The following is a 27,495-nucleotide window of genomic DNA, read 5'->3' on the forward strand; positions in this document are numbered from 1 at the left end:
CATCAAAGAAAGATAACTTGTACAAGACTAATACTATTATATCAAATGAGTTATCTCCTTTGAAACAAAACATGTAGCTATTGTCACCAAATGCACAAATCTTACCAAGTTTAACAAATCTGTGCAAAATGTAAAGTTGAAATGACTGTATCATTGTACTTTAAAACATATCAAATGTCACAAGGTATCGGAACCATGTCAATTTTTTTTCAAGGAATGTATTTTATTTTCTTGACAGTGTAACTTGAATACAAGAACATTAAATGAAACAGATATTGTAATGAACAGACTGACATTGTACCTTTTCCTTATATCTTCAAAACTAGAATCAGATGAATTGATATTGGCCTGGATCCAAGCATACTCAGTAACCCAGGCTATTTACCGTATACCAGTATCAGTAAATGTAGTACGGTATATACAGAATGTGTACCGTGGGTTCCGACGATGACATCCAAGGCTCACGGAGAAAACATCAGAAAAGTGAGAAAAAAAACAAGAAATGGAAATAAAGTGTGATAGAATTCTATTTTGTTTTCCTGACGCCTTTAATATAAAACATAACTTTGTGTTCAGTAACATTTCACACTAAATATATATTATGCATTTTGTTTGTAACATAGCCCTTAATATAACCCTGAATTTCTTAAAGTGGACTTTTCCAGCTTCCATTTTTGGAACTGTCCATTATCACATTGGGCAGGCAAAGAAATAGAGCCTGGTCATACTGGACGTACACTGGCCTGGTTCTATACTGATGGCACAGGTTAGTCTCTTTTGGTTCTAGCTGGTTTATGGTTTATCACAAGGACATTTAATATCAAAACCATAGGAGGTTGCTACGTACAAAAAAAACTGATAACCTTTTGGCTTTGAGGCTATAGAAGGAATAAGCTATAAATAGAACAATCAACACTGGAATGAGATCAGCACACAATCAAATGGCAAAGAAATTGTTATTTAAAACAAAAAACAAAAAAAACAAAAGGGAGTACAAAAATGTATTTATAAGAGAATGATTAATTTGAATAATAATTACACACTTGCACAGACATGATTCTAAAACCTGCATTACCGTTTGTTCAATTTTTCACTAACATAATAGTTTATTATTGTTCAAGTTTTCACTAACGTAATAGTTTATAATAAGTATAAAATTTCTAAAAACACCTAATTTTGTTCAATACTATTTATCATTGTCTCTTAATCACTCCATTTGAATGTCCATTCATTAAATAATTGCCATTTGTAACATTATCGTCAACCTGTTTTCTATCAACTTTACTTTTGTTGCTATGGCTACCATTTTCGCTGACAGAGTTTGTTTTATGCCCATTGGCAGCTTCTGTTTTCTTTAATTGATTCCTTCTATTCTTCTTTACTATATAAGACTGTATGTAAAAGTTGCCAAATAAAATCAACATAACAACCATATAACCTCCAAGCAAATACTGTCCCCACATTGGAAAATCACATCCGGTGAAGTACGTCTGCATTGTGTGAGAAAATGTCACAACAAACTGGATCTAAAAAGAAGAAAACAGTCAATAGATAAAACAAGATTGCATTTGAGAAAAATGCTATGCCACCGCATGGTTCAAATTTCATAGCTGTACATCAAAGGACAAGAAAGTAGGTCACATCATCAAAATCTAGGTCACCTGATATCAAAGTTTAATTTTACAACTAAAACTGTGCACATGGTCAAAATGTCATTACTGTACATCAAAGGACAAGAAAGTAGGTCACTGTCCCCTTGGGCAAGGCATAATTTTGACCCAAGGGTTTAATTCAAAACAATTTTGATACAGGTCCACCAAACAACATTTCAAGTCAAATATCTAAGCTATAGCTTTCTCCCATTCAGAAAACATTTGTTTTATTTTCTTTTTTTACTATGTGTACATAATGAGAATCACTGCCCCCGGGCAGGGCCAATATTGACACCAGGGGAAAATTTTGAACAACTTTGGTAGAGGACCTATAAATGATATTATATATCAAACATCAAAGCTCTATGCCTTGTACCTTCAGACAAAAATATTTTTTATTTTTTTCACTATTTGTACATAATGAAAATCAATGACCCCCGGGGCGGAACCAATTTTGACCCCAGGGCTATGATTTGAACAATCTTGCAAGAGGTTCACTACACAATGTTTCATGCAAAATATCTTAACTCTAGCCTTTGTAAATTTAGAGAAGATGATTTTTTAAGTTTTTACTATATACATATAAGGAAAACCTATGGCCACCGGGGGCGGGGCTAATTTTGACACAAGAGGCAAAATTTGAATAACTTTTGTAGAGTACCTTTAGATGATATTATTTAACAAATATTAAAGCTCTAAGCCTTGTACCTTCAGACAATAAGATTTATTTAATTTTTACTATATGTATATATTGAAATCAATGACCCCAAGGGCGGGGGCAATTTTGACCCCAGGGCTATAATTTGAACAATCTTGCTAGAGGTTTACTACACAATGTTTCATGCAAAATATCTAACCTCTAGCATTTGTCAATTGCTAGAAGAATTTTTTTTGAAGTTTTTACTATAAGTTTTTACTATATACATATAAGGAAAACGAAAGACCCCCGGGGCGGAGCCGATTTTGACCCCAGGGCTATAATTTGAACAATCTGGGTAGAGGTCTACCAGACAATGCCTTATGCAAAATATATAAGCTCTAGGCCTTTTGGGTCTTTACAAGAAGGTGTTTTAAGTTTTTACTATATGTACATATAGTGAAAATCAATGACCCCGGGGCGGGGCCGATTTTGACCCAAGGGCTATAATTTGAACAATCTTGGTAAGGGTCTACCAGACGATGCCTTATGCAAAATATCTAAGCTCTAGGCCTTTTGGGTTTTTACAAGAAGGTATTTTAAGTTTTTACTATATGTACATAGTGAAAATCAATGACCCCCGGGGCGGGGCCAATTTTGACCCCAGGGCTATAATTTGAACAATCTTGTTAGAGGTCTACCAGACAATGCCTTATGCAAAATATCTAAGTTCTAGGCCTTTTGGGTCTTTACAAGAAGATTTTTTAAATTTATTATTTTCAATTTTGCCGTGTTGGGCTTTCTTTAGGGATTCTGTATTTATCTATATTATAATTCCTTTTGGTTGCCATGGCAACCAGATTTCTGCATGGAATGAAATTCTTTGAACAACTTTGGAAGCCCTTCACCCAAGGAACAATCCTGCCAAGTTTGGTTGAAATTGGACTAGTGGTTTTTCACAAGAAGATTTTTTAAGTTCACTATATAATCTATATAACACACACACAAACACACACACAAACACACGCACACACACACAGGTGAATCGCTATATGCCACCGCATCGCAGATGCTGCGGTGGCATAAAAAACAAAATATCTATACCAACAATACATCTATATTTGGTTTCCTTTTCCCCCTGAAATTTTGTTGTATAAAACCAAAAGATATATGATTGTACATGCAATTATGCAATAAAATTAATCATAAAATCTAATTTCAGAGAAACTGGGATATAATTGGAATATATTGTATGTATCATTCATGGATTTGATTACATTTAAATGATAACATTTAAATATTTCCCATGCTAATACTGCAAATTTACAGCCATTTGTAAATCTAACCAGTATGCTTGTTCTTTTTTTGTACATGAATAAAATAAGTATAACAAGAGAGGTTTTAGCAGTTGAATGGAACTATATTCTTCATAATATGTTATCTTGTGTGTTACTTAATCATCATATGAGCCGCGTCACAACAAAACCAACGTAATGCGTTTGCGACCAGCATGGATCCAGACCAGCCTGTGCATCCGCGCAGTCTGATCTGGATCCATACTGTTTGCTTACAAACCCTATTACAAGTAGAGAAACTAATAGCGAACAGCATGGATCCTGATCAGACTGCACAGATGCGCAGGCTGGTCTGGATCCATGCTGGTCACAAACCCACTATGTTGGTTTTGTCATGACGCGGCTCATATGGACACTGTATTACTTATAAAGAATTCTGCCATCCATGAAGAGGCTTAATCAAACCAAGACTGCGGCATGTTCAATTTTGCTATGTTGAGCGAACTTTAGACTATATTTTATGCTTAATTAAAGGTACATGCCTGATGAGCCAAAAATAATTTCCACCAGATGAGCCAAAATTCAAGAAAATCAACTTAATGTGACTGTGATTTTAAGAAAAGTAAAAAGATTCAAGATTCTAGTAATAATATACTATATATGTGTGATTATTGATTGTGTGCAATACTTATTACTATATTTCTACCACCTGAATAATGCAGTAAGGATTAATTTTGCATATTCTGACCTCTTTTTAGTAATTAACGTGGATTGTAAGAGCCATTTGCGATGTGTAAATTACTTTCTTTGTTCACATCACAATATTTTACTTTTTAATGCATTTTTCAAAATTTTCATGAAAATGAGAAATAAGCATGAATCTGGAGGTATGTTGCATTAAATACCATCACTCAACCATCAACTACATGTACATGTACATTAAATGGTCATTGTACTTACCAGTTGAAATGTTGTGATATATTTCTTCCACCACAGTTTATCTCTCAATGATGGTATAACTGCTAGACCGTAGTAGGAATACATTACAACATGAACTAAACAGTTCAAACAGGATCCAAACCATGCTGAAAAATACAGAAAATAATACATGTCTTTAATTACAAATATTTTACACACATGACATGACATTTGACCTCTACTCATGACCTTGACCTTTAGGATACAGAGAAACTCAATGGTTATCGTAAACTGTCAAAATTATACAGATAAACATTCTGTGATGTTACTAGCATCCAGTGCTTTATTAGTTAGTAAACATATTAAATGTCCTTTCCAGTTTTTGACCCTATAGTATGACCTTGATGTTAAATCTTGTATATATTTATCTACATATTGGCAGTATACAATTAAGATAATTTCTATACTTGTCAAGACATATTATGTTATCTTAATCACATTGAATGGTTTATTTTGCCATTATAAATTTCAATTTTTATTTAATTAAGTAAAGAAAATTTCATTAATATATGTCTCGAATATAAAGAGAAATCAAAAAAAACAAAAGTTAGTTTTAAGTTGAAAGTGCAAAAAATGCATTCTTACTAAGTAACTAGCATCAATTTACATGAAGAGATATTCAAAAACTCAGGAAATGTTGTTTTTTCCTATGTAATCAGAGGGTACAAGAATAAATAGACTTTTACAGTTATAACTTTGTAAATATATTGATTACAAGTATAACATATTGGTCGCTCTTTTGAGACCACTGTGACGCTTAAAGTTTGTTTGTACCCCAGGATTAGATGGGAAAAATATAATCTGTCAAGTTACGTACAACATTATTAAGACCAGGTGACATTCTACCAACAAAAATGACCTCTAGAACTAATTTGCCCCTGTAACTATTTAAATAAATTCATTTCCCTTAATCCACAAAGACATGCAGCCTATAATAGTTTTTCAATAACTAGAATAATACATTTCGGATATTGACTTTATTCTTGGGTAAATAAACGATTGTCAAAGAAAATATAAAAGGTAGGGACTGGCTCTATATCCGGTCTAGTGTTCAATATTCACAGTTCAAGTAATTAAATGTTCAGACAGATCAATTCTTTGTGGATAATACTAAAGTTATAGTTTGAAATTTGAGAGTTCAAGAAGACAAAAATTGAGTGGGCCCATATTCAGTACAATTTCTGTTGCTTGAAAAATAAGCAATTGTAGAATCATTTGAATGTAAGACAGAACTTGTTTTTGCTTATTCCATAATAAATACAGGTGGCCAGGAATGAAAAAAAAAAAAGAATTATTTTTCTCATTCATCCGTAATGTGAATTATGAGATTGTCTCGTCCATACCAAAAATGGCAAAAATGTTCAGGTCTCACTGACACAGCTGAGAAATTGAAATGTTCCGTAATTACAACGGTGAATCCTTTTAACAGTCAAAAGAATGACTATTATGTCACACGTTGAGAAAAATGTGCAGTCTTACTGGGACTTGAACGTGGGTCCCCTGGAATACTTTTCCATAGCTTTACAAACTAAGCTATCTTGCTGTTGACCTGGCAATTATAAACACAAGTTAATTTACCCTGGCCTCAATCTTTACAACACCCGACACCCGTATAAAACTCAATCTTAAATTGCAATTTCATTCACCGTAAATCAATCAATTTATTTGAAGGAGTTTCATTGTCCTAATTCCCCAGAACATGCAAAATACAAGATCCCTTGTTTTAAAAAACGAAAGTTAAACGCGCATCGCCTTCTGGAAAAGCTTATTTTTTATTTTAATAAATTTTTTTAGGTTCTATTGATTATTTTATAATCCCCCTTTTAAAAAGAGTGACAACTTGATTTTAAAAATTAAAAATTTAAACATCTTTTATCAAAGGCCAATTTCATTCATGAATATAGTATGCTAGTAAATCATTTGAATCTTGGATTAAAAGTCTCATCAAAAGGCCTCTTTAAGTTTCTTAACAAGGAGAAATGAAAAGTCAAACTTTGAACTCCTTGCTTTGTAATATGACAGTTTTATAACTGGACTATATTTGCCCCCTCTGTCTGAACATAAACCAGCTGTATTAAATCTGATGCAGACTTTATAAATCTTGACATGTTCCCCTTTAATCACAATGATTGATTATTTTGAACCATGCTTGATTAATCAGTATGAATAAGTGAGAGAAAAAACCCTGTAATTAAATATTGATTTTCAATTGATTTAATTGGACATTCTTGTGAGCTTATTGAATATTCATATTACAAAGTAGGTTCAATGACTATGCTAAATGGAGTAACAGTAAATGTTGAACCAGGTATTATCATTATTGTATTTACAGCCATAAAATAAATCATATATCAATTTACAGTGTTTAAACAGCAAAGAATATAAAACATTTTTTTGCATTTACGATAAAATAAACAACATATGAAAGTTTACTCAATTAATGCAAATAAAAGAAATTCAAGTACAAAAGAATGGATGGTTCTTCAAAATGCTTTGACTCTTGGGCCTGCTGAATTTGTGTTGAACAAAGTTAAATGAATTTTCAGTATCAAAACACAAATACTGAGCTACTAACACAGTACAGAAGCCTGGTCTGGCCTGACTCTACACTCAGGGTGGCAGCCAGTTAAATCATGATTTCAGTTCCAACAGGTCAAGGGTTATATAAGAACTAGTCCCCTAATATCAATGATTTAACCTTTTACTTGCTAAATTTGTAGAATTACCTTCCATTGCTTCAAGTTTGGAACCTTTTGGGTACTGCATGAAAGTGAAGGGTGGCCTATTATCTACCTTATAAAAGATTATAATTATGCATGTGCAAATCTCACAAAGTGACCAGGATTCAAACCCCGGAATACTATTTTGTGGCTCTACCGACCTAGCTATTCAGCCATTTACACATTCTCGCCCCTAGTAATTGAACAGTTCTAGACTGTGACATACTCCCCCACTATATTGAAATTGGATCTCAAATTTCTAAAGGGAACAGAGAAAAATTGGATCTCGAATTTCTAATGGGAACAAAGAACAATGTGAATTGACTCAAAGTTTTATACAGCCAGGGCCCCACAAAGGGCACCACCGTTAAAGTGAGAAAAAAGTGCAGCCTGACCAGGACTCAAACCCTTGTCTCTCAGAATACCGTACTGTTGCTCTAATGACTGAGCTATCCAGCCGCTTACACATTCTCTCTCCTAATAAATAATAAGTGAACCGTCCTAGATCATGCATAGAGATATTAATCATAAAATATTATTGTGAAAAAGTGCTCTATCATTCCTTGTGTTATTGGCAACCAGCTACAAACAAAATGTATGACTTTCTTATCTTTACATATTGTAAACCTCTAATAACCCATCTTAAATATAAGTTTATTGACTTACGAGTCTTTCAAAATCAAATATATGGTAAACCCATTTGATGAATGCAGAATATTGATTGGATTTTTTTTATTGATAACTGATTTATTGATTTCAGCTCATTATTTAATCTATAATTTCAAATTCTATTGAGAAATTTCGCTGTTGAAAGTTTTAAGTGACACAAACTTTGACCTACACTTTTACAGTTTGGGTTAAGATTTTCTTCGAAATTTTATATTTTAGAGTATGCTGGTTCAGACAGGGAATATAGTAAGTTAAAACTTATTATTATACATGTATACTGTGACAATAATCTCAGAGCTTTCATTGTATAATGCAGTAACCACATGTTAAACTGAATTGAGTGTAACAAAAGGATTTTGATATAAAATGCAAAAATTGGAAAAAAGTCATTTTTTTAGGTGTATTCAGTAACTGTTGGTTTACTATCCATAAAAAATCTATACATTTCAAACTGGTTTAATTTGAATACTGTTGACAGTATAGAACTAAAAATACCTGTTATCAACATCGCATAGTACAAATTTCATTTTTCACCCCGACTGATAATGAGAACAGCTTAAAGGTCAATACGAATACTAGCTGATACTATTGTTGCACCTCATACTTATGACATGCCTTTACAAAATGTAAGACATCGTATGATAAAAATGACCTTGAAATAATTCAAAATTGATCAGTTACACTATCACGGCCATGACATAAATGATAATATAGTATAAAAGTTACTATGTCAGTGAATAACAATGTCTCAAAAATATGTCAGTCAAAGTAAATTGACTCAAAAGTTAAGTTTGCTTGAATTCAACTATATTTTGCTTTGATAATTTCCTTTTTGTAATGTAGAGGTCCTACTGTAAAATTGTGTTTATTCTTTTAACTATCTCAGGAATTTCAATATCAAAGTATTTTATTTTATTTTTTTTATTTTATTTTTATTTTTTTATTTTTTATTATTATTATTATTATTCATATTATTTTTTTATTTTTTTTCTGGGGGGGGGGGGTGGGGTTATGTTAAGATGGCAACATTCCAGCTTCAGAAGAAGTCCTCAGGTGCCCCTCAGGCACAAGATTAGAAAAACCAACATTAATTAAGCTAGCTAGAAAGCTTCCACACACAAAGTCCCTGGGCAAGTTGAACCCACAGCAGTGAGGGCCAAGTGGTTCGAAGTCATTAACATTCATCACTTGGCCATGACGTCCCTCAGTATTTCATGAAGCAGCAGAGAGACAGAGCCCTCTATGAATGTATCACTTTTTTGACTGAACCCTCCATGCATGTAGCAATCACTTTTTTAATGGACACTCCATTCATGTATCAAATATAAATTTATCACACTCTTAAAATAGCCCATCATGAAGGTATCAAATTTGTGACAAAGCTCTCCATGCAGATATCACACATGTTAAAGAAGCCCTCAATGAATGTATCACACTTGAGACAGACCCCACCATGAAGAAAACACACTTGGGACAAAGCCCTCCAATGCAGGTATCATACTTGTGAAAGAGCCCTACATGAATTTATCACACATGTGAAAGACCCCTTCATAGTGGTACCATTCATACTTTACAGCTTAACATGTGAAGGGTCACCTAAAGAGCAGTTTTAACAGTTCAATATTGTATAATAATGTATAAACTTACTTTGACCACCTGGTGTAAAGGTGGGTACCCACCACCATATATTGAGCATCGTTGCATGATGAAATACATGTAAAAATGTGATTTGAGCATCCTTCTTCCGTAAAATCATTAACACTGTGTCCAACAATTCTATAGCTTTTGATATGGCATAATACCACATAACATTGGCTACCTGAAATAAAATCACATTTACCTGATTATAGATATTACATTTACATACCCATTGTTAATGTTGTCAATTTGGAGCCACATAAAATGTTTCTCTGTAGTTATATTATAGTCTTGCACCTAGCCCTAAATTATAAATAAATGTAACAGACAAAATAAATGTTTCTCTTTCCCATTGTGCATTTAAGTGATAAACATATGCTGGTTTGTATTTGGAATTATCAGTTAGTTTGAGGAAGTAATATCATATACTGAATTTAATCAGGCCACAAAACATAAAATCAGACATGATTGGTTGGACTGCAGGGATGGCCTGGCCTGGCTCTTTACTTGTGGCAAAGGCTCACTTTTAAGTTCTAGAAAGGTTTTTTTCTTTCTTTTAATAGATATTAGATTGGTTTATTCAATTTCCCTCGAAAATAAATAAAACATTTTTTTTTCATATAAATCTGGTATTGGAAAATCATAATAATTAAGTACAGAAATATTATTCCTAAAATATCTCTGGTAGAAAATGCTTGTTAAATGTCTTATTTCCTGTCCAATAAATCAACTATACAATTTGTTTTCCTTAGAAATTATTACATATCCAAGCAAACACCCCCTTTTTTATTTTTGTGAAAAAAAATATCATAAAACAGGCATCAAAATTTGAAAACATTGTTTGTTTGTTTGTTTGTTTGTTCCAGTTTCAAAGCATAGTGATATATCTTTGATTTCTTTAACATAAATAAGAATTCAGATTGCCATTCAATTTACCTCAGGCCTTCAGGATATAGATCTTCTTTATCTGAGATCTGTCTCAAATCTGTGGATTTCTATTTGGCAGATACATTCTGAGTTCAAAGTTTGAGCTGAGAAATTTTTTTTATAACCTTTGATCCAGTTCCCTTTATAGATAATATATTATAGAAATGTATACCATGTACAAGATCACTTAAGATAAATTTATAGTTATACAACCTGGGGTTCAAATTCAAGATAATATCAATTACATGAAACAAAGATTTACACAGCTAAATGAGTTAATGTCATTAATAAAGATATGTCTGAACTATCATTAGCCTCTCTCATTCCACCAGGACATTTGCCTCAATTCTAAAAATGTATCATTGTGTATCCCCTCAACAGCACCAGACTCCACCTTAGACAATTTCCACCAGTTTAGTAAGTCTCGTACAAACCTAGACGTACTTGTGTGACTTGGAGAACAATGGGTAACAGTAAATTCTCTTTGATCCTATTCATTCCATTTTTACTTGTGTGTCTTTTTTAAGTCTTGTGTGACTAAAAATGGCTAAAAAGATCAAAGGTCATATAAGTACTATTCCGTAAGTACGTTCGGCTAGACCTGCATGCAGTTTGCCAAGACACTATATTTTGTTTGTTGCTTCATGTTTGTAACTTCATTCCACTTTACTTTGATTTTTTCATAGTCATAACAAATGTACAATAAAATTCAAAATTAAGTTAGTCTATAACAGCAAGATTTAAGTTCTAATGAAAAGAAAATAGTAAGTGTTCACCTTGCAACCAATAAGTTGAAGGTTTTGATCTTAAAGCGGCCACACTGCCAGATGTGTTTCAAGAAAAAAAATGGAATTTAAGAAAAACATATTTTAAATGTAGATACATGTATATACATTATATGCCTGTTCCAGGTGAAACTTTGAAAGTATTGTGAAAGATGGGACAACATTTATTAGTTTTCCTAAGAATTCTTCCCTGTTTCTGCATACTCTGTCAACTTAAAGGTAATGTCTTTGGAAAGTATAATGAAACTTAGGCCAGTTGAAATCTTTTAATTTGTTTTCTTTCTAGCAATATATTCATTCATTACAACAATTTCTCAAATTTCACACAAATAACATCTTGGGGTGTGTTACTTTCAACAAAAATGATGTCAATACTTTGAGATCAATGCTGATTAGCCGATAAGGCAATTAATTGAAAAAAAAAAACTTTTGTTGTTTTAGTCTGCAATATTTTGTCTACAAAATTAATGCATTAATTTTGAATTGTTTCATTTCCATATGGATAAGCTTTATAATTTTAGATGAGTTCCGACATAACTCTGGAACCAGACACATTTAATATTTTATACTTTGCTCTTTATGAATAATAACTATGGCATGCAGACAATGTATTTTGACTTTATAGTCACATGTTGAAAAGATTCTATAACACTTGTGTATCAAAAAGATGAATATCTAAAGGTTGAGAAATCATCCATAACTTAAGCAAACTGTTTGTAGCTTCTTATAAATAATAGAGTGAAAGAATTTTTGTTGAATATAAGATCATCACCATTTTATTTTTAAGAAAAATTAACAAAGTTTATGGAAAAATATATGTTGAAATGCTGAGCTGTCATTTAAACAACTAAAACAAGAGCTGTCAGTAGAACAGCGTGTTTGATTATTCTCGGTGATTGATACCTTGATAATGTAGAATTGCTTTTAATAAGTTCAAAACGGGCCATAATTCTGTCAAAATCCATGTTTTAATAATGTTTTGGGCCTGGGCAGTGACCTCCTATTATGCTCTCAAATAAGTGTGAAGTTTCAACCCTTCTGTAGTTTTGGAGTTACAAACTTTCTCCAAAGTGTGACATAGACCCCGGGGTGACTTTTCTTTGAATAGTCGAGCTAATAATTTGAAATTACCCTGAAATTGCTGTAGACTTAAAAAAGAGAAGAAAGTGAGACTAAACAAAATAAATTTTAAAACAAAACAGATATTAATTATACAAACAGACAGGTGTATGGTGATAAACTATTGTATTTATTATAGAGTAAATTTGTTCAGACCTAAAAGTTTAGGTGTTTCCTGATCTTGTGTAAATTTGATCTGTGAAGCATTGTAAACACTGAGATTAATTAGTTTGACTGTTCACACAGAGGAGGGGGAATGATTATTTTAGATGCATGAATATTAACCAATATAATATGCCTGTCTGTCTTGGTTCATCTATATTTTCACAAAATGTTTGAAAAGTTTTGAACACAGACAGGTCACAATGAGAACAAAATAGTACATGTAGTCATGTATGAATTAAATGGTAGTCAGGTGCAAATCTTTTAAGGATAGCCAAGTGCAAATATAAGTGTAATCCAAGACGAATAAACTTTGAAATCTTATTGAGTAACTTAATATGTTATTTGACCTTAGTTTTTCATTAATAAAATATGAAAGTAGAGAACAAAACAAGAAGTATTTCCCTTTTGATACTGATTGTAAAATACGGTAGAAAAACCATAACAGACAGCACATTTTACTGACAAATTCGATGCATTAGCACAAAATAAATATTAAGACAGCTCATAATGCAAATAATATAAGGACAATCCTAATATAGTCTCAGTAATAGGCTTTAGACTAATCAACTGCAGGTGCTCTTGTTTTAAGTGAATGCTGCAATATTAATCAATATATTACATCCCATATTTATATATTATATACCAAAATAGAATCTTCCTAAAATGTCAAATCTGTGAACGCGTTCTGTTTATCTGGTTTGTAAATTGTCATCAAGCTCACCTTGTCAGATCATCAGTAAATAAAATCATTAGGAACATTGATCATGAATATCTTATCAGGACCATACAAACAGAACTTAAATGATCAATTTATATTGTCCCTTTTTTTCTCTCTCTGCTTACTGGAGATAAAACAATTGATTTTATTGATGACGTATAATTGACGAAGATGAATTGTCGAGGTAGATTATGCGGGAGAGATTTTTGTTTTTTCAGGATGAGATTGTCGTTGATTATACTGTTTTTCAGGATGAGATTGTCGTTGATTATACGTACCCTCATTTCCCGTGGGTCCTTCCATGTATTTTCCGTGTACGGAGAACAAAGCCAGTTATAGCCTGCAGCTCGGGTACTCAACAAAAACTGAAATATGACACAAAAAAACAAATCAATTTATTGTACTATCATGATAAACATTATTCTAAATCTGATTTCTGAATGTTAATTGAATAGTTATATCTAGGAATTTTTTTTTATTTTGCAAACACTCTGATTAAAAACATCACCTTTGATACTAAATTACATATCTGTTACCACAGTAACCAATACAAAATGCTCAGATTTTATTCTAACATGAGAAATAACATATGGACAAGTTGCAAGTAATATGTGGGGAATTTGTTTGTAGAATAGTGACAAAAGCTGTAATTATATCTAAATGTCTGTTACTAAAATACCTTATATTATGCTCAATATGTTAACCAAGCAGCAGAGTCTTTGAAACTTGTCTGTATCATTCTAGATTATAATTAACAAGCATGAATGTAAAAATTATAAATACAGGGAGCAAACTTTATTGTATTAATGTGATATTAAGTGTTATGCCTTGGTTTATCTAATATTAAACAAATAAAGTTAACCTTGACTCATTAAAATGATATTTGATATCTTACATATAAGAGCTGTCAATAGGACAGTGTGCTCAACTATTCTCAGTGCTTGATAGTAAAACAAGAGCCTGGATAATGTAGAATTTTTTAAGTTCAAAAAGGGCCATAAATGAGTCAAAATCTATATTAGAGTTATGGGCCTTGGCCAGTGACCTTCTATTATGCCCTCAAATATGTGAGTGAAGTTTCAACTCATTTCCATTAAGTAGTTTGGAGATACCAACTTGTATGCAAAAACTTAACTGATGCCTGGGTAATAATACAATAGCTCTCCAATATCTCTCCAAAGCTAATAACAAAAGACATGCACCTTTGATTAAAAGAAACTTGCGTTAAAGTACTAGTACAATTACACAGATTACAATTAGGTCAAGCTTGTTTTTTGTGTGACTGAGGCACAAAAGCCTGAGTATTGGGAAAAGTATGACAAAACTGACCATTATAAGGTAATTTATAGCAAAAAGTTTCTTTATAAAAGATATTTGGCCTCTGTAAACCTGGTTTAACATTCACTTTGTAATTTCTGAGTTTGATATATTATCAATATGTATATGTAATTATAACAAAACATACAGAGTTGGCTCAGTTATTGTTAAAACATTTGTTTCTGAACTGGGATACTGATCTTGTAATACCCAGAACTGAATGCTGTTGTGTTAGATGCTTGGGAAAATAACAGTCTGACTCCATTTTCCTGTTTGGTCTTTATTCTTAAAACATTTTGTTTTTTAATTGTATTTCTATTCACTTTCCTTGAGAGAAAAGCATAAATATTCATTTTATAAAAACAGCCACAATTTACCAGACATAAAAAACTATCATCATTTACTTACAAAAAAAATAAATCTATCTGCTCTATCTATCATTAGGCGAACAGTAACTCATTCTACTCATTCTTTACTCGTTCTTTTCTTTAAATATATATTTTACAGAAACTTCAAGTGAGAATTTTTTAACGAGATATTTAATTCAGGGGTTATTTTTAAAGCTATTTTATCTCCTAAAATTCACTTCCCACTACATTATCACTATGTGTACTTAGTTCAACCCCACCCTGAGTGTTTGGTAAAATCAATAAATCCTAATACTTGAATACTTGAAATTCACAGTGTTTGACACCCTTATCTTAATAAGAATTTACAAAAACAAAAAGCCTTTGCATGTCATCAATTTTAACCCTGAAACAATTATTGCTGATAAAGGGAAAAAAAGATACCCTAGTGTTTTAACATGTAATACTCAGGTATATAAAAAATTCATCACTCTGAAGACATAACTTGGCAAATGACTAGTAATTTGATATTTGAACTTGCCTGTCAGGGTATAACATAATTTATATCATCACAACAGGGTATATATAACACTATATAATGAGATAACAACATGTAGCCCTAGATTGAAAAATCTTTTGGAATTGACACTTAAGACAAAAGTTGCCCATTAAACAGCATGCTAGCTGGACTATATAATATATTATAGAATAAGAACAGGTCCTAGCCATCAATACATGCTGGATTGTCTGTGCATGGGACCTCTGTGTTTCAGTTGTTGTGGTCACAGACATTAGGTCACTTGCCCCTTACCTATATGGATTGGAATCCTAACTAGGGGGCTAGAACATTTGGTTTTTTTCATCATGTTCATGCTAGGAAACTATATTATATCATAGCTAAACTAAAGTGCCAATCTGTGCTTGAAATTAAGCATGAGGGGGCACTTTAAGGTCTCCCTTCACCAGTAAAGCTTGAATGTCACCATATTACCTTAATAGCATTAGCATGCCTTAAATCCAAATCAAACAAAATAAAACCCTTGATTTGTCATACACAACACACAGGCGTTCTGCACATTTACCATGCCAATAATAGTCAAATTCCTATATAAAGTTATTCTTTATACATGTATAGTAAATGGGTGCTAGACAGTAATTTTGTTCTTTATGATCACAGGGTGATTATTTTATGATAATTTGACCATTATTGGCATAGCAAATATGCTGAAAGCCTGAGATACAACTTACCTCAGCAAACATATATATTGACATTATTACAAGTCCCAGGTTGTAGACTACCATGAAAGTCTGTAATGAGTATGGTTTGCGATTCTTCATGAATTTTGGACCCGCATACACAACAAATACTAGATAGGCAATTGTCAGCAGCCACACAGGTATTGGATTCCCGAAAAACATAAACCAATATCGTGTTCGAGGATCTGAAAGGATCAATGTATCAACATATACAACATGAAGCTAAGACAGTCATGACAGAAATTAGAGAATTAGGAGAATATGTAGCAGCTTGAACATTTCATAAAAGATAGAAGATATGAGCCGTGCCATGACAAAACAAACATAATGCGTTTGTGACCAGCATGGATCCAAACCAGCCTGCACATCCGCGCAGTCTGATCAGGATCCATGCTGTTTGCTTACCAACCCTATATCAAGTAGAGAAACTGATAGCGAACAGCATGGATCCTGATCAGACTGCGCAGATGCGCAGGCTGGTCTGGATCCAAGCTGGTCGCAAACGCATAATGTTGGTTTTGTCGTGACGCGGCTCATATCACTTATGTTAATATTAAACTGCCTATGCAAGACCTTAACTTTACAGTGAAACATTCAACAAAAATGGTTGTTTATTTTGTAATGCTATATCTATTATGCTGAAATAGGTAACAAATAACATATCAACCTTGGGCATTACATTATTCAAATTATGTTAACAAAGGTATTTTTTCAAATGTGTACAAAAGATTTTTTCTGTTGTAATTGTATTTCAAACATAATACCTCCAGGCAGTTAACTAATATTATTTCCCTGTTTCACAGGGTCCAAAAATAGCCAAATACTCCCACAACAAAGTAGAGCATATTAGATATTCTTCTCATTGTTTATGTTTCATTACATTATAACATTGTTATTGTTATATCACTGTAATGATCTCAAGGTTCTATAAATAATTATAACAATGTCCTTAGAAAAAAATTAAATACCTCTACATTATAAAGTAACAGATATTAAAGGATAAAAATTTGTCAAGTTTAAAATGGATTTAAAAAATTTGTTTTCAGTAATGGTTTACCTATGTTTTATCAAATTTCTTAATTTATAAAATTTTCCTTGTTTGATAAGGCTGTCAAGTGATAATGATAATTTCTGTTTTATTTCATAGGGGTAGCATTACCTTTATTAAAGTACCAGACAAATTTTAAAATATAAATCTTAAGTTTTCATCACTTTACAATCCTTCAATTTCAAAGGGACTCCAGCATGATTGAAATAGTTTTTCTAAGATACATTTTGTATTTACACCATTTGATGTACTGGTTTATAGATAGCAATAACTTGTTTTAGATCATTTGCTCACATCAATTTTGCAAAATAATCATTTCTAACATTTCAAAGCATTCTACCATTTATCAAAAAATAATCACAAACCTCCATATTTTGTTACAGCATCCTCTATTTCATCTAAATAATGTGATATTATTGGTATACCCATCTTTCTGAAATAAAAAAAAGAAGATAATTAGAACTACAGAAATACTATGAACTATATTTACAAATTAACTTTTAATTTAAAAAATATCTTCAGCAGACAGCAGTGACGATTTTAATGAAAAAGAATGAAATAACTTAAGAAATGACCAACTATTAAATATAATCTCTCACACCTATGAAAAATACATGTACACAAAAGAGACCAAGGTAAAAGCTACATTAATAGCAATTAAGCAAATGTCACTAGGTGGACTTTTATATTTTCTTTTTAATGTACAGGTAAATGATGATTAATTCAAACACTGGGGGAGGGTTTGACAATTTTACAAGATTTTTTACTTTTTACATGAACAACAAAATATAAGAGGCAAAACTTGGTCACATTACTAGATTGTGTAAAACAATTAAAATATTTACAAAAAGAATACTATAAACATAAATGTCACAGGGTGAGAAGAATGTGCAGCCTGACCGGGACTCGAACCTGGGATCCTCGGAATACCGTACCGCGGCTCTACCGACTGAGCTATCCGGCCACTTACACATCTTCTCCCCTAAATAGTGAACAGTTCTGAACCGTGGCATACTCCTCTGCTATATTGAAATTTGTCCTCAAATTTCACAGAGTTACAGAGCAATGTAAATTAAACTCTGAGCTATATCAGTCACGGTCCCCCGTTGGGCGCCAAATGTCACAGGGTGAGAAAAATGTGCAGCATGACCGGGACTCAAACCCGGACCCTCGGAATAACGTACCGCGGCTCTACCGACTGAGCTATCCTGCCGCTTACACATCTTCTCCCCTAAATAGTGAACAGTTCTGAACCGTGACATAAAATATATAATTTATGGACTAAATCAAAACTTAATCTTAGTTTTAAAGTTCATCCTTGTTTCAAATTTCATAAGGTGATTCTATATTTCATTGAGCACAAACATAAACAAGATGGCCTGGTGTAATATAACATGATATAGTTAATAGAAAAATGACTGTATTAAACTACTTTTTATTACATATAAATCTTAAAAGTCATCAGAAAGTGTAACACTGAATCTAGATTTCAGTAAAATCTACCTGCCCTGATATGGTGATAAAATATGAATGTTAGTATAGTTGTTTTTTTTTAAATTCATTATTATTTACTTGAAATAAGCTGGACTGCATCAAGAAAGCTTGTGACTTAATATATTACTCTACAATCTACTTCCTTTGAATAATTATGTAACCTTCATTACTGGTGTCATATGATGAACAAGCATTTATGTAAGACAGTATGCTCGACTTTTCTCCTTTTCTCCGTGATTGACAGTAAGAAAAAGTGCATTAAACTTTATAAAAAGGTAACTCCAAGTTATGGGACCTGTGCCCATCAAGTTAGATTATCAGAGAGAACAAAATAAGTTTGTAAAGTTTCAGCCAATTCCCTTCAGTATTTTTGAAAATATCAACTTAATGGGCCTTTAAGGTATAGTTGACACATAAAGACATCAAAAGGTAAAAAGTTCAATAATAGTTCTACAATACAACAAATACTTTATACAGCAATGATTTTCAATGGCCAGTTAAGAATGTAAGTCAACATTGACATTGTGTAGACAGAATATCAAGTAACAAAAGTGAAGGCAAACAAAGGTCTTCAGCCATATATGACCTACATTAAGATGTCCCAAACATATGCTTTACAACCAACAACCAAGATTTTAACAAAAGGGATTTAGTGCCACTAGCTGCCACTAGCTGTAAATTATCTTTAAAAGAAAACTGCTGTCGTAAATCATTTAACATGTCCTTAAGATTTTAACAATATTATAATATACTTAAGAATCAGAGTTATAATATACCAAGAACCAGTGTTTGATATACACTCAACCAATTCCCCAAAAAAGGTTTACTAACTCACTTTGTATTGAGGAAGGCAAGATTTCTCTGAAAAATATTTTGACAAAGTAAAATAACTAAAAAATATCATGAACTTTTGTTCCTTTCAGAAACAAATCTGATTGACATGCCATTGCTTTGATTCAGTTAACAAAATATGCATACACCCAAATGTATTAAGGGAAGATAAATGGCAATAAAATTGATTGCCACAAAGCTATGTTATATGTCAGAGTCTTTAAATACCAATGTACCAATAGGTAAGTATTCTTTTGGTTTACTCAATTTAAGTAAGTGAGTACAGTATGAAGCCATAAGTACAGGTAGAACTAAAGATATGTACTCAAATTTAATAATGCCAAACCAGGCTATATAACCATATAGATGAACTAAATGTATCGTGAACTTAAGATATACTCAAATTTAATAATGCCAAACCAGGCTATAACCATATAGATGAACTAAATGTATCGTGAACTTAAGATATACTCAAATTTAATAATGCCAAACCAGGCTATAACCATATAGATGAACTAAATGTATTGTGAACTTAAGATATACTCAAATTTAATAATGCCAAACCAGGCTATAACCATATAGATGAACTTAATGTATCGTGAAGTCTTAAGATATACTCAAATTTAATAATGCCAAAATAGGCTACAACCATAAAGGTGAACTTAATGTATCGTGAACTCAAGATGCACTCAACTTTAATAATGCCAGAACAGACTCAGCTATAAAAAGGGAAAACAATGCAACAGATATTGCCAAGATCGTGGACTTCGTATTGGTGAGTCAAGTGTATTAAAGACTATTTAATAAAGTTGTTGGTAGAGGTGGAAATTAAGATATATCAAACTTGCTTGAATAGGTTATCCCTTGTACAGACATAAGAACAAATGGTTCAATTATATTAAGTTGGGGGAGACGGGGCAGGGAGCTATGAAAACTTTTTTATCCCTAAAACATTACCATTGATTAATTTTTATAAGCATTTATATTATGCTATAGCAAATATATAAAACTGTCTGCAGATATTGAGTGATTTATGGGAGTATATATTATTTCTACTTACTTACATTTAGACTAATATTAATCACTTATGCCCAAGAATTATAAGAGTCAATTACCATTTTGTTAATAAAATATGAGATCAATTGTTCAATAACAAACATCATTCATAATGTTGATTGTAAATCTAATTATTACAGTAAATTAAAATAAAGAGAAAATCCAGAAATTTATTGTAAATCAATACTTTGTATGACTGCAGAAATAACCTAAGACTGGTAATACAGTTTAATAACTTAATCAAAGATTGGTAATGCAGCTGAATTCCAATTTCTGTAGCTTAGATTTTAATTCCTTTCGATAAATGTACAATTAAATAGGATATATGTACATTCAAATTGGAAAACAATGTTTACTGGTTACAATTTATTATAGTCTACAAAATTCAAACTAAAAAAATACCTTAATTAAAAGAATCCACCTTTACAAGTTAATAAGGTTCATTGGATATGTCAAAATTCAGATCTATGCAGGCAATGTATATCAAATAACATTAGGTCAGTTAATATATTAAAATAATATTTCATACTGTAACATTAAATAAAATATGTCAATCTGAATTTACTTTTTATATAAAATTATTGATACTAGAAATAAAAGTACATTTATTTATACTCGTATACACAGTCAAAAAGATTATATTATATTATACCTGGTATAGGATTAAACCAAATATCACCTTAGACTTAATCCTGTCTGACCCACAAGAGTGCTAAACTTCTATTAATGAACCCTGTCAATATTTGAAAAATTTTTTATGAAAGCTATACCTGCCTGTTGATACATGTTAGAAACAGCTTAAATCTCTATTGACTTATTTAAAGAAAAACTGTCTTAGAAATCAATAAATATTAACATCAAAAGAGTAAAATATGCAATAGAATAGAAAAATAGCCTTGAACTCATTCAACCATGCATGAAGTTTAGCTGGGTGGTAATAACTGTGTCAAACTACTTTAAGATTTAGTCTGTATAGTTAATACTTTATCAATAATCTTATTTAAAAAAATACTCCATGTACAAGTACACTAAGCTTTAATGAGCATGGCAGAAATAGCAGAAATAGAGTTTTTTCATTTAAATTATAATACATCATATCAACATAAAGTAAAAAAAAAGTCAAAATATGCAAAAATAGCCCATACTGATTAGTCACTCAGTAGAAATATGGTGATAAATACTGCAAAATCAGTCATATATTGCCCATAATATGTAAATCATTACATGAATCTTTAATCTTTTTACTTTTCTTAAAAAGTAGTAAATTTTTCACAAGTTTGATTTTCTTGAAATATATTTTCTCTACTAGAGTATTATTCAGCTTCAATATTTCTATTTTTTCCCAATTTTGATTCTCTCTGTCGACAGTCCCTGATCACCTATGATCATGTCAGTGTCACAGTATGATCACTGTAGTGTACCGACTACTTCATGATATCAAGGTAATTGCCCATTTGATTTATCACTGTACACATGAATGCACAGCTGATATTTGTATTACAATTGCTAGACTTTGATATAAATAAAATAATACAAATATTATAAGCAAGTCTGGCTGTCATATCACTTTTGAAAGAATCCATCACCTATCACTCATGGCTAGTTCAATGGTATGTTTAACACTTGACCATCGTTTTTCTGTTGGGATTTAAAGTCATGTCATTTCAAGTCATGTAGACCCTAAAGTTTGGTGCTGGAAGAAGCTGGTCATGTGCATCTCTGCACCCTATTTATTGCGGGAACGGACAATTGGACCAAACCACGACAAAATCACCCACATTCAGTTACATGTATATGATAAAGACTATAATTATATGTAATATTATCATCTAATAGTGCTCATACCTAATCCATCACCAAATCACATATAAAAATCACCATGTTGCAGGCATGTACATTTAAAAGATTTTACATTCATATCAGGGGATTATCATTTATTTATATTCAATTAAAACTCCTGGATATCATAATTATGTCCACAATATACTGGTGACCCCCCTACTTTGCATTTTGATGTCGAGTTATATCTTGATTAATAGACAATCTTTGATTACTTGATAAAATTAATATTGTGGCTACTTCAGGTGGACAGAAAAAAGGTATACTGATGTACTTGTCCGTTTCTGAAACACACGTTTTTCACATATAAAGTGAAAAGGCATTTAAGCATTTAGGATTAAAGGAATGTTTGCTTTCAGATTTGTATCATCCTTAGGTAAATATCTCTAAAGATGTTTATTATCAGTTGATCAAGCTGATCCCAGTGTGTACAATTTCCCAAATGTGAAATACGGAGCTGCTACAGCCAAACCCCTACATTTTGACCACATTGTTGACCAACAAATTGTCCAGAACTACATACTTTAATGATAGCGGTTTTTTAGAGAATTGCAAATATTTCAAACATATTGAAAGAAACATATACATACAATGTACACATAAACTACTTCGAACAGCTTTAAAGGTGTTTTTCCAGTAACCCTCATTTCTTTTGCCCTCTTTAAATCTTCGAATGACAGGTTCATTTCATGCTAACAGATGACAAATAATAAAAGCGAAAAAATGAAAAAAAGAAAAAGAAAAAAGAAACAAACAAACAAAGCCCACTTACAGAAGACCTTCCATTAACCCAATAGCACTTATTGTCAGTGTAAAAAAGAGAATGCCTATTAAATAATAAAAATCAACAACATAAACATATTGCAGTATTTGCCTTTACGAAATATGATCGTTATAAACTGATTATTAGCCATCCAATGCCAGTAGACTGGACTTACTGAGAGGCATGCTTTTAACAAATCGATTATTTTAAAGCACGCCGAGGTCTTTTTCAAGAGTATCATCTATTTCCGTATTTGATAAACAACATATAGATTAAAAGGCAATTCTCTTCAGGTGACAATACAATTCCTGTGTCACAAATCAACAGCCAGACTGTGTACATTTTGACCTGATTGATGGCTGCTATAAATGTTCGTATTTTGGTAATAAATCCATCGACAATTTGATAGCAGGAGAATTTGGTAGAACAAAGGTACACAAAATTACCACAAAGAGCATTTCCGTATTTTTTTCCCCATAAAGCAAGATAGCAATACCCCAAAGGAAAATGAGGAAAAGTGAAACATGTTTATACTTTTTATCTTTGTAAGCAAATATAAGCTGATAAACATAAACGTTTTGTATTGTAAGGATGAAACATGTTCGCTACTGAGAAATTGTGTCTAAATAAAACTATTGTGTCACCAATATACATTTATAATATGATATAAGTGTAAGAAGATATTCCACCACCAAACAATGTCATGATCACTTTATTAAGGTTACAAAATCTTCTCGCTACCAATTTCACGACTTTAGTAATAAATTACAGAATAAAGGTGAGTTAATGCACGTGTGATATTGTTTTACAACGACAACATTCTAAACCCATGTGTAGTACAATGTTTCTACATTATTATTATTAAAATGTTATAAGAAATAACAGTAGATATACTCTGTATGGTCGTCCGGTATACTATGTATGTTCATGTATATATATGTTTGAGAACGAAACGATTTTCACATAAAAACGCAGAAAAAACGAACAATGTTTGTCACAAATTTATCATGCACGTGTCAAACTTTAAAGATACATTTGTTTTTGACTTGTACATAATACATAATCATACATAATGTGGTAATACATTGATCTAAATGCATAAACAAAACATTTTCAATACTAATATTCGATAAATTATAACATTCTTTAAAGACAATGTCACCTTACATTTATCAGTTTATAAGTCGATAGCAATCTGACATTCTAGAACGTTATTTCAATTCAACAAAAAAAAATGAAAAACTTTTAAAGATATTCACACAACTAACCAAGAAGTACGATGTACCTACACGTTATCGCAACGTTATGCGAAATGCACTGGTTTAAAATTAACGCAAGATACTAGTATATGGCCAGAAAAAAATGTTTGATTTGTCAATTTCGTCAAATACGCCCTCTAGTAGTAAAATATTTTTACGATGATCTTAAGTTAGCAAGCTTTATACACACACGAAAAGAGCATTCCACGCCGTATCTTTTAAATTATATACTGTATATTGTTTGCATGTTTACTTAATAAAGAGTTGAAAACATTAAAATTTTGAATAGCACGTCTTCAAAAGCTCGACCGTTTATCTAAAGAATTTAAGAAAAAATACGTCTTGACAACGAACGCAATCATTTAACTTAACGACCGTTTATCGATTTGCTTGAAATTGCATTGCACAACCCGTTAGCCTGCTGTCGGCATCAGATTCTACCCAAATGACTGGCTCAGACTCAGATCACCCGGCATTTCCGTCAGTCAGCGAGTACATGTTTGAAAATTTCCCCAGAAATGATGGTTCGGTATATTGACAGAAAGGGCCAGTCCATTGTGAGTTAAGAACCAAATGGTCGATCAATCAATCAATATCATAAAAGAACAAGACTAGTACACTTCCTGAAATAAAACACATAACAACGACACGATTTAACACCGGAGATAAGAATCAGATTAAAACTACCCCACCACACATTTCTTAATCAATAATGATGTGAACTTACTGCCACTTTTGCACTTTGCGTCTTCGATTTCCTGGAATTCTCCTCAACATAGAGAAAACCAGTCAGTCAAGAGGTCAATTGAGAGGTGAAAGCCTGAATAAGCGAAGTTCAACTACAGTATATCTTTTCAACAAGAAGTAATTCAACTTGAGCGATAGCATTGACCTGGCCTAAATTTCAGACACACAACCAACAGTGTGTCGTCTGCCTCATCGGTAACTTTGTTGTTGTTTTTTTTCTGTTGTTTTTTTTTTATTTAATAATACTAAATAAATGCATTCTTTTATTAAAAAAATATTTATTGATGTCCAAAGTTCGTAAATATATCTAAGAAGTTTAACATTCGAATATATCAGTTTGTCACTATCTTCTTAGTGCATTTACCGGTATTTAAGAATGTGATGTCTAGTCGCTGTAATTTTGGATAAAAGTTCATTTTGTAATAAATATTTACCCGGTTGTCAATGGATTATAAACATGGAAAATGTAGGGTATATAAAGGCCTCATTTATAACCTTGAAATACCTGGTACAAATATGTTAGCTTTAGTAAACTATCCGAGCGAAAATTTCTTTCAATTATTTTATTTTTTTCGTTAGTAGAATAAGCCTTCATTGACAAATAAAGATAGTTCACAACTGACTAAATGTGTACTGCACGATGTTAAAATCAGATAAATCATATATGATCTTAATGGAGAAAAAATTTCACTCATGCATGCGTTTTTTTCTCGCCATGACGTATTCACGAGTAGTTCTATATAATACTCGTGCAATGACTAACCTTGTCAACTATTTTATACACATTTATACATAAACAACTAACAATGTAGACATAACGTCGCGTTTGTTGTAAATAAATGTATTAAAAATAATGTGTTGCAAAATCACTCTGAGTCTCATTCATGTAGTTGAAGTTGTAATAAGACAATGACATGTGAACGCACACTAGTATGTTTGAATCTATAGTATATATACAAACAAACTGATTTCAATAACACATAATTATAATGTAGAAATAGAAGCAACTAATGTGTATATATATCTGTATATTATAACTACATGTATTATTGTGAATAAAATGTAATCAATAAACTAAAATACATCATTGTATTAAATTGGTTTCCTAAGTGTCATGCTAATTACTCATCAAAATAAATAATCGAAAATGTGCGTTTTTCAACATTCAAAGAATTCCATTCTTAACCTTATAATCTTCTTTACAGACAAGCACCTCTATGAGACGATACTACACAAGGAAACGAGCAGGAAATTCACGAATCATTTTTATTTGTCAGCAGTAAAACAGACTCCTATTGATCCGAGCTTATCTGAGGAAGAAATTCTTCAAATAATTTTCACTCCTACAGTATAATATACACAGAAACGCTACTGGTCGTCTGCTATGTACAAATCAATAAAGAAATATTAAAACGCCAAAAAACACGCTAAAATATATAAAAATATAATACCTTATATTATAAATCTCCTAAATAAGAATTCAATTCAAAATTGTTCATATAAAATTAACACAAAATTCTACACTGAACGATATAGGAAAGTTATAACCTCGACCCACGTGTGCTACATGTATATAGTATAGTAAAATCGACCGACAGCCACTAACCAATAGAAACGCTGAAATAAACCATTCGTTGTTAATGTAAACTAGAGCAAATAATGCAGTCGTCCTACTTTCAGTTTACTCAATGAATGATCCGGGTAGTATACAGCGTAAATCACGGAGTTATTATCTCCCCCTGCTTAAGCAGTAGCTTAACTGAACAACCGCGCAACACAATACTCGGCCTTCTTTGATTCACATTGACAGAAGAGTGCAAAGAGAAAGGATTAACTTATAATTAGCCAGTAAAAAATAGCTAGCATTCTTAAAAATCGAACACCCGAAAGAAAAACCAATTGAAAAGTTTCAGGCTGTTTTGATAAATCAACGCGCACAGCACCAGCCTAAACACAATTCAGAGGGTGGTGAATTCAGAATACATCCGCAATGTGTTCATACGTCGGCTAAGGAAACCTGCATTGTGCGTTGCTCGTGCCATAATTCCATAAGACAGCGGTTTGTGGTCCTCATGTTAAAAGATGTGTCTGCATTCAACGAGAAAATAATGTGTGGAACTAAATTAAATGGAATTTTAAAAAGTGGAGCAGAGGTTATGAAGCCTGTATATCATAAAAAGAACGTCATGTGCAACAGAATTAGAAAAAAAAGCACACAACACAGGGGTATCTAC

At 31.9% G+C, this 27,495-nt stretch overlaps 1 protein-coding gene across 4 annotated transcripts; it reads right to left on the reverse strand.

Moving 5' to 3' along the window:
- LOC132747790 (elongation of very long chain fatty acids protein 2-like) lies at positions 1-26,874 on the reverse strand. Of its 4 annotated transcripts, none has more exons than XM_060737291.1 (7): positions 26,713-26,874; positions 17,638-17,705; positions 16,216-16,409; positions 13,582-13,668; positions 9,599-9,770; positions 4,545-4,669; positions 1-1,526 (listed from the first exon to the last, which is right to left on the reverse strand). In XM_060737291.1, exons 2-7 carry the CDS (start codon positions 17,699-17,701, stop codon positions 1,194-1,196), a joined length of 975 nt encoding a protein of 324 aa, XP_060593274.1. In that variant the 5' UTR covers positions 17,702-17,705; positions 26,713-26,874; the 3' UTR covers positions 1-1,193. The 4 variants fall into 4 exon arrangements, with proteins under 4 accessions (XP_060593274.1, XP_060593297.1, XP_060593281.1 ...); XM_060737314.1 differs by lacking the exon at positions 26,713-26,874 and adding an exon at positions 21,424-21,447; XM_060737298.1 differs by lacking the exon at positions 26,713-26,874 and adding an exon at positions 21,306-21,428.
- Positions 26,875-27,495: the final 621 nt, after the last annotated feature.

Source organism: Ruditapes philippinarum, unplaced genomic scaffold (genome assembly GCF_026571515.1).
Source record: "Ruditapes philippinarum isolate M1 unplaced genomic scaffold, ASM2657151v2 ctg245_1_1_1_1, whole genome shotgun sequence".
NCBI lineage: Eukaryota > Metazoa > Mollusca > Bivalvia > Venerida > Veneridae > Ruditapes > Ruditapes philippinarum.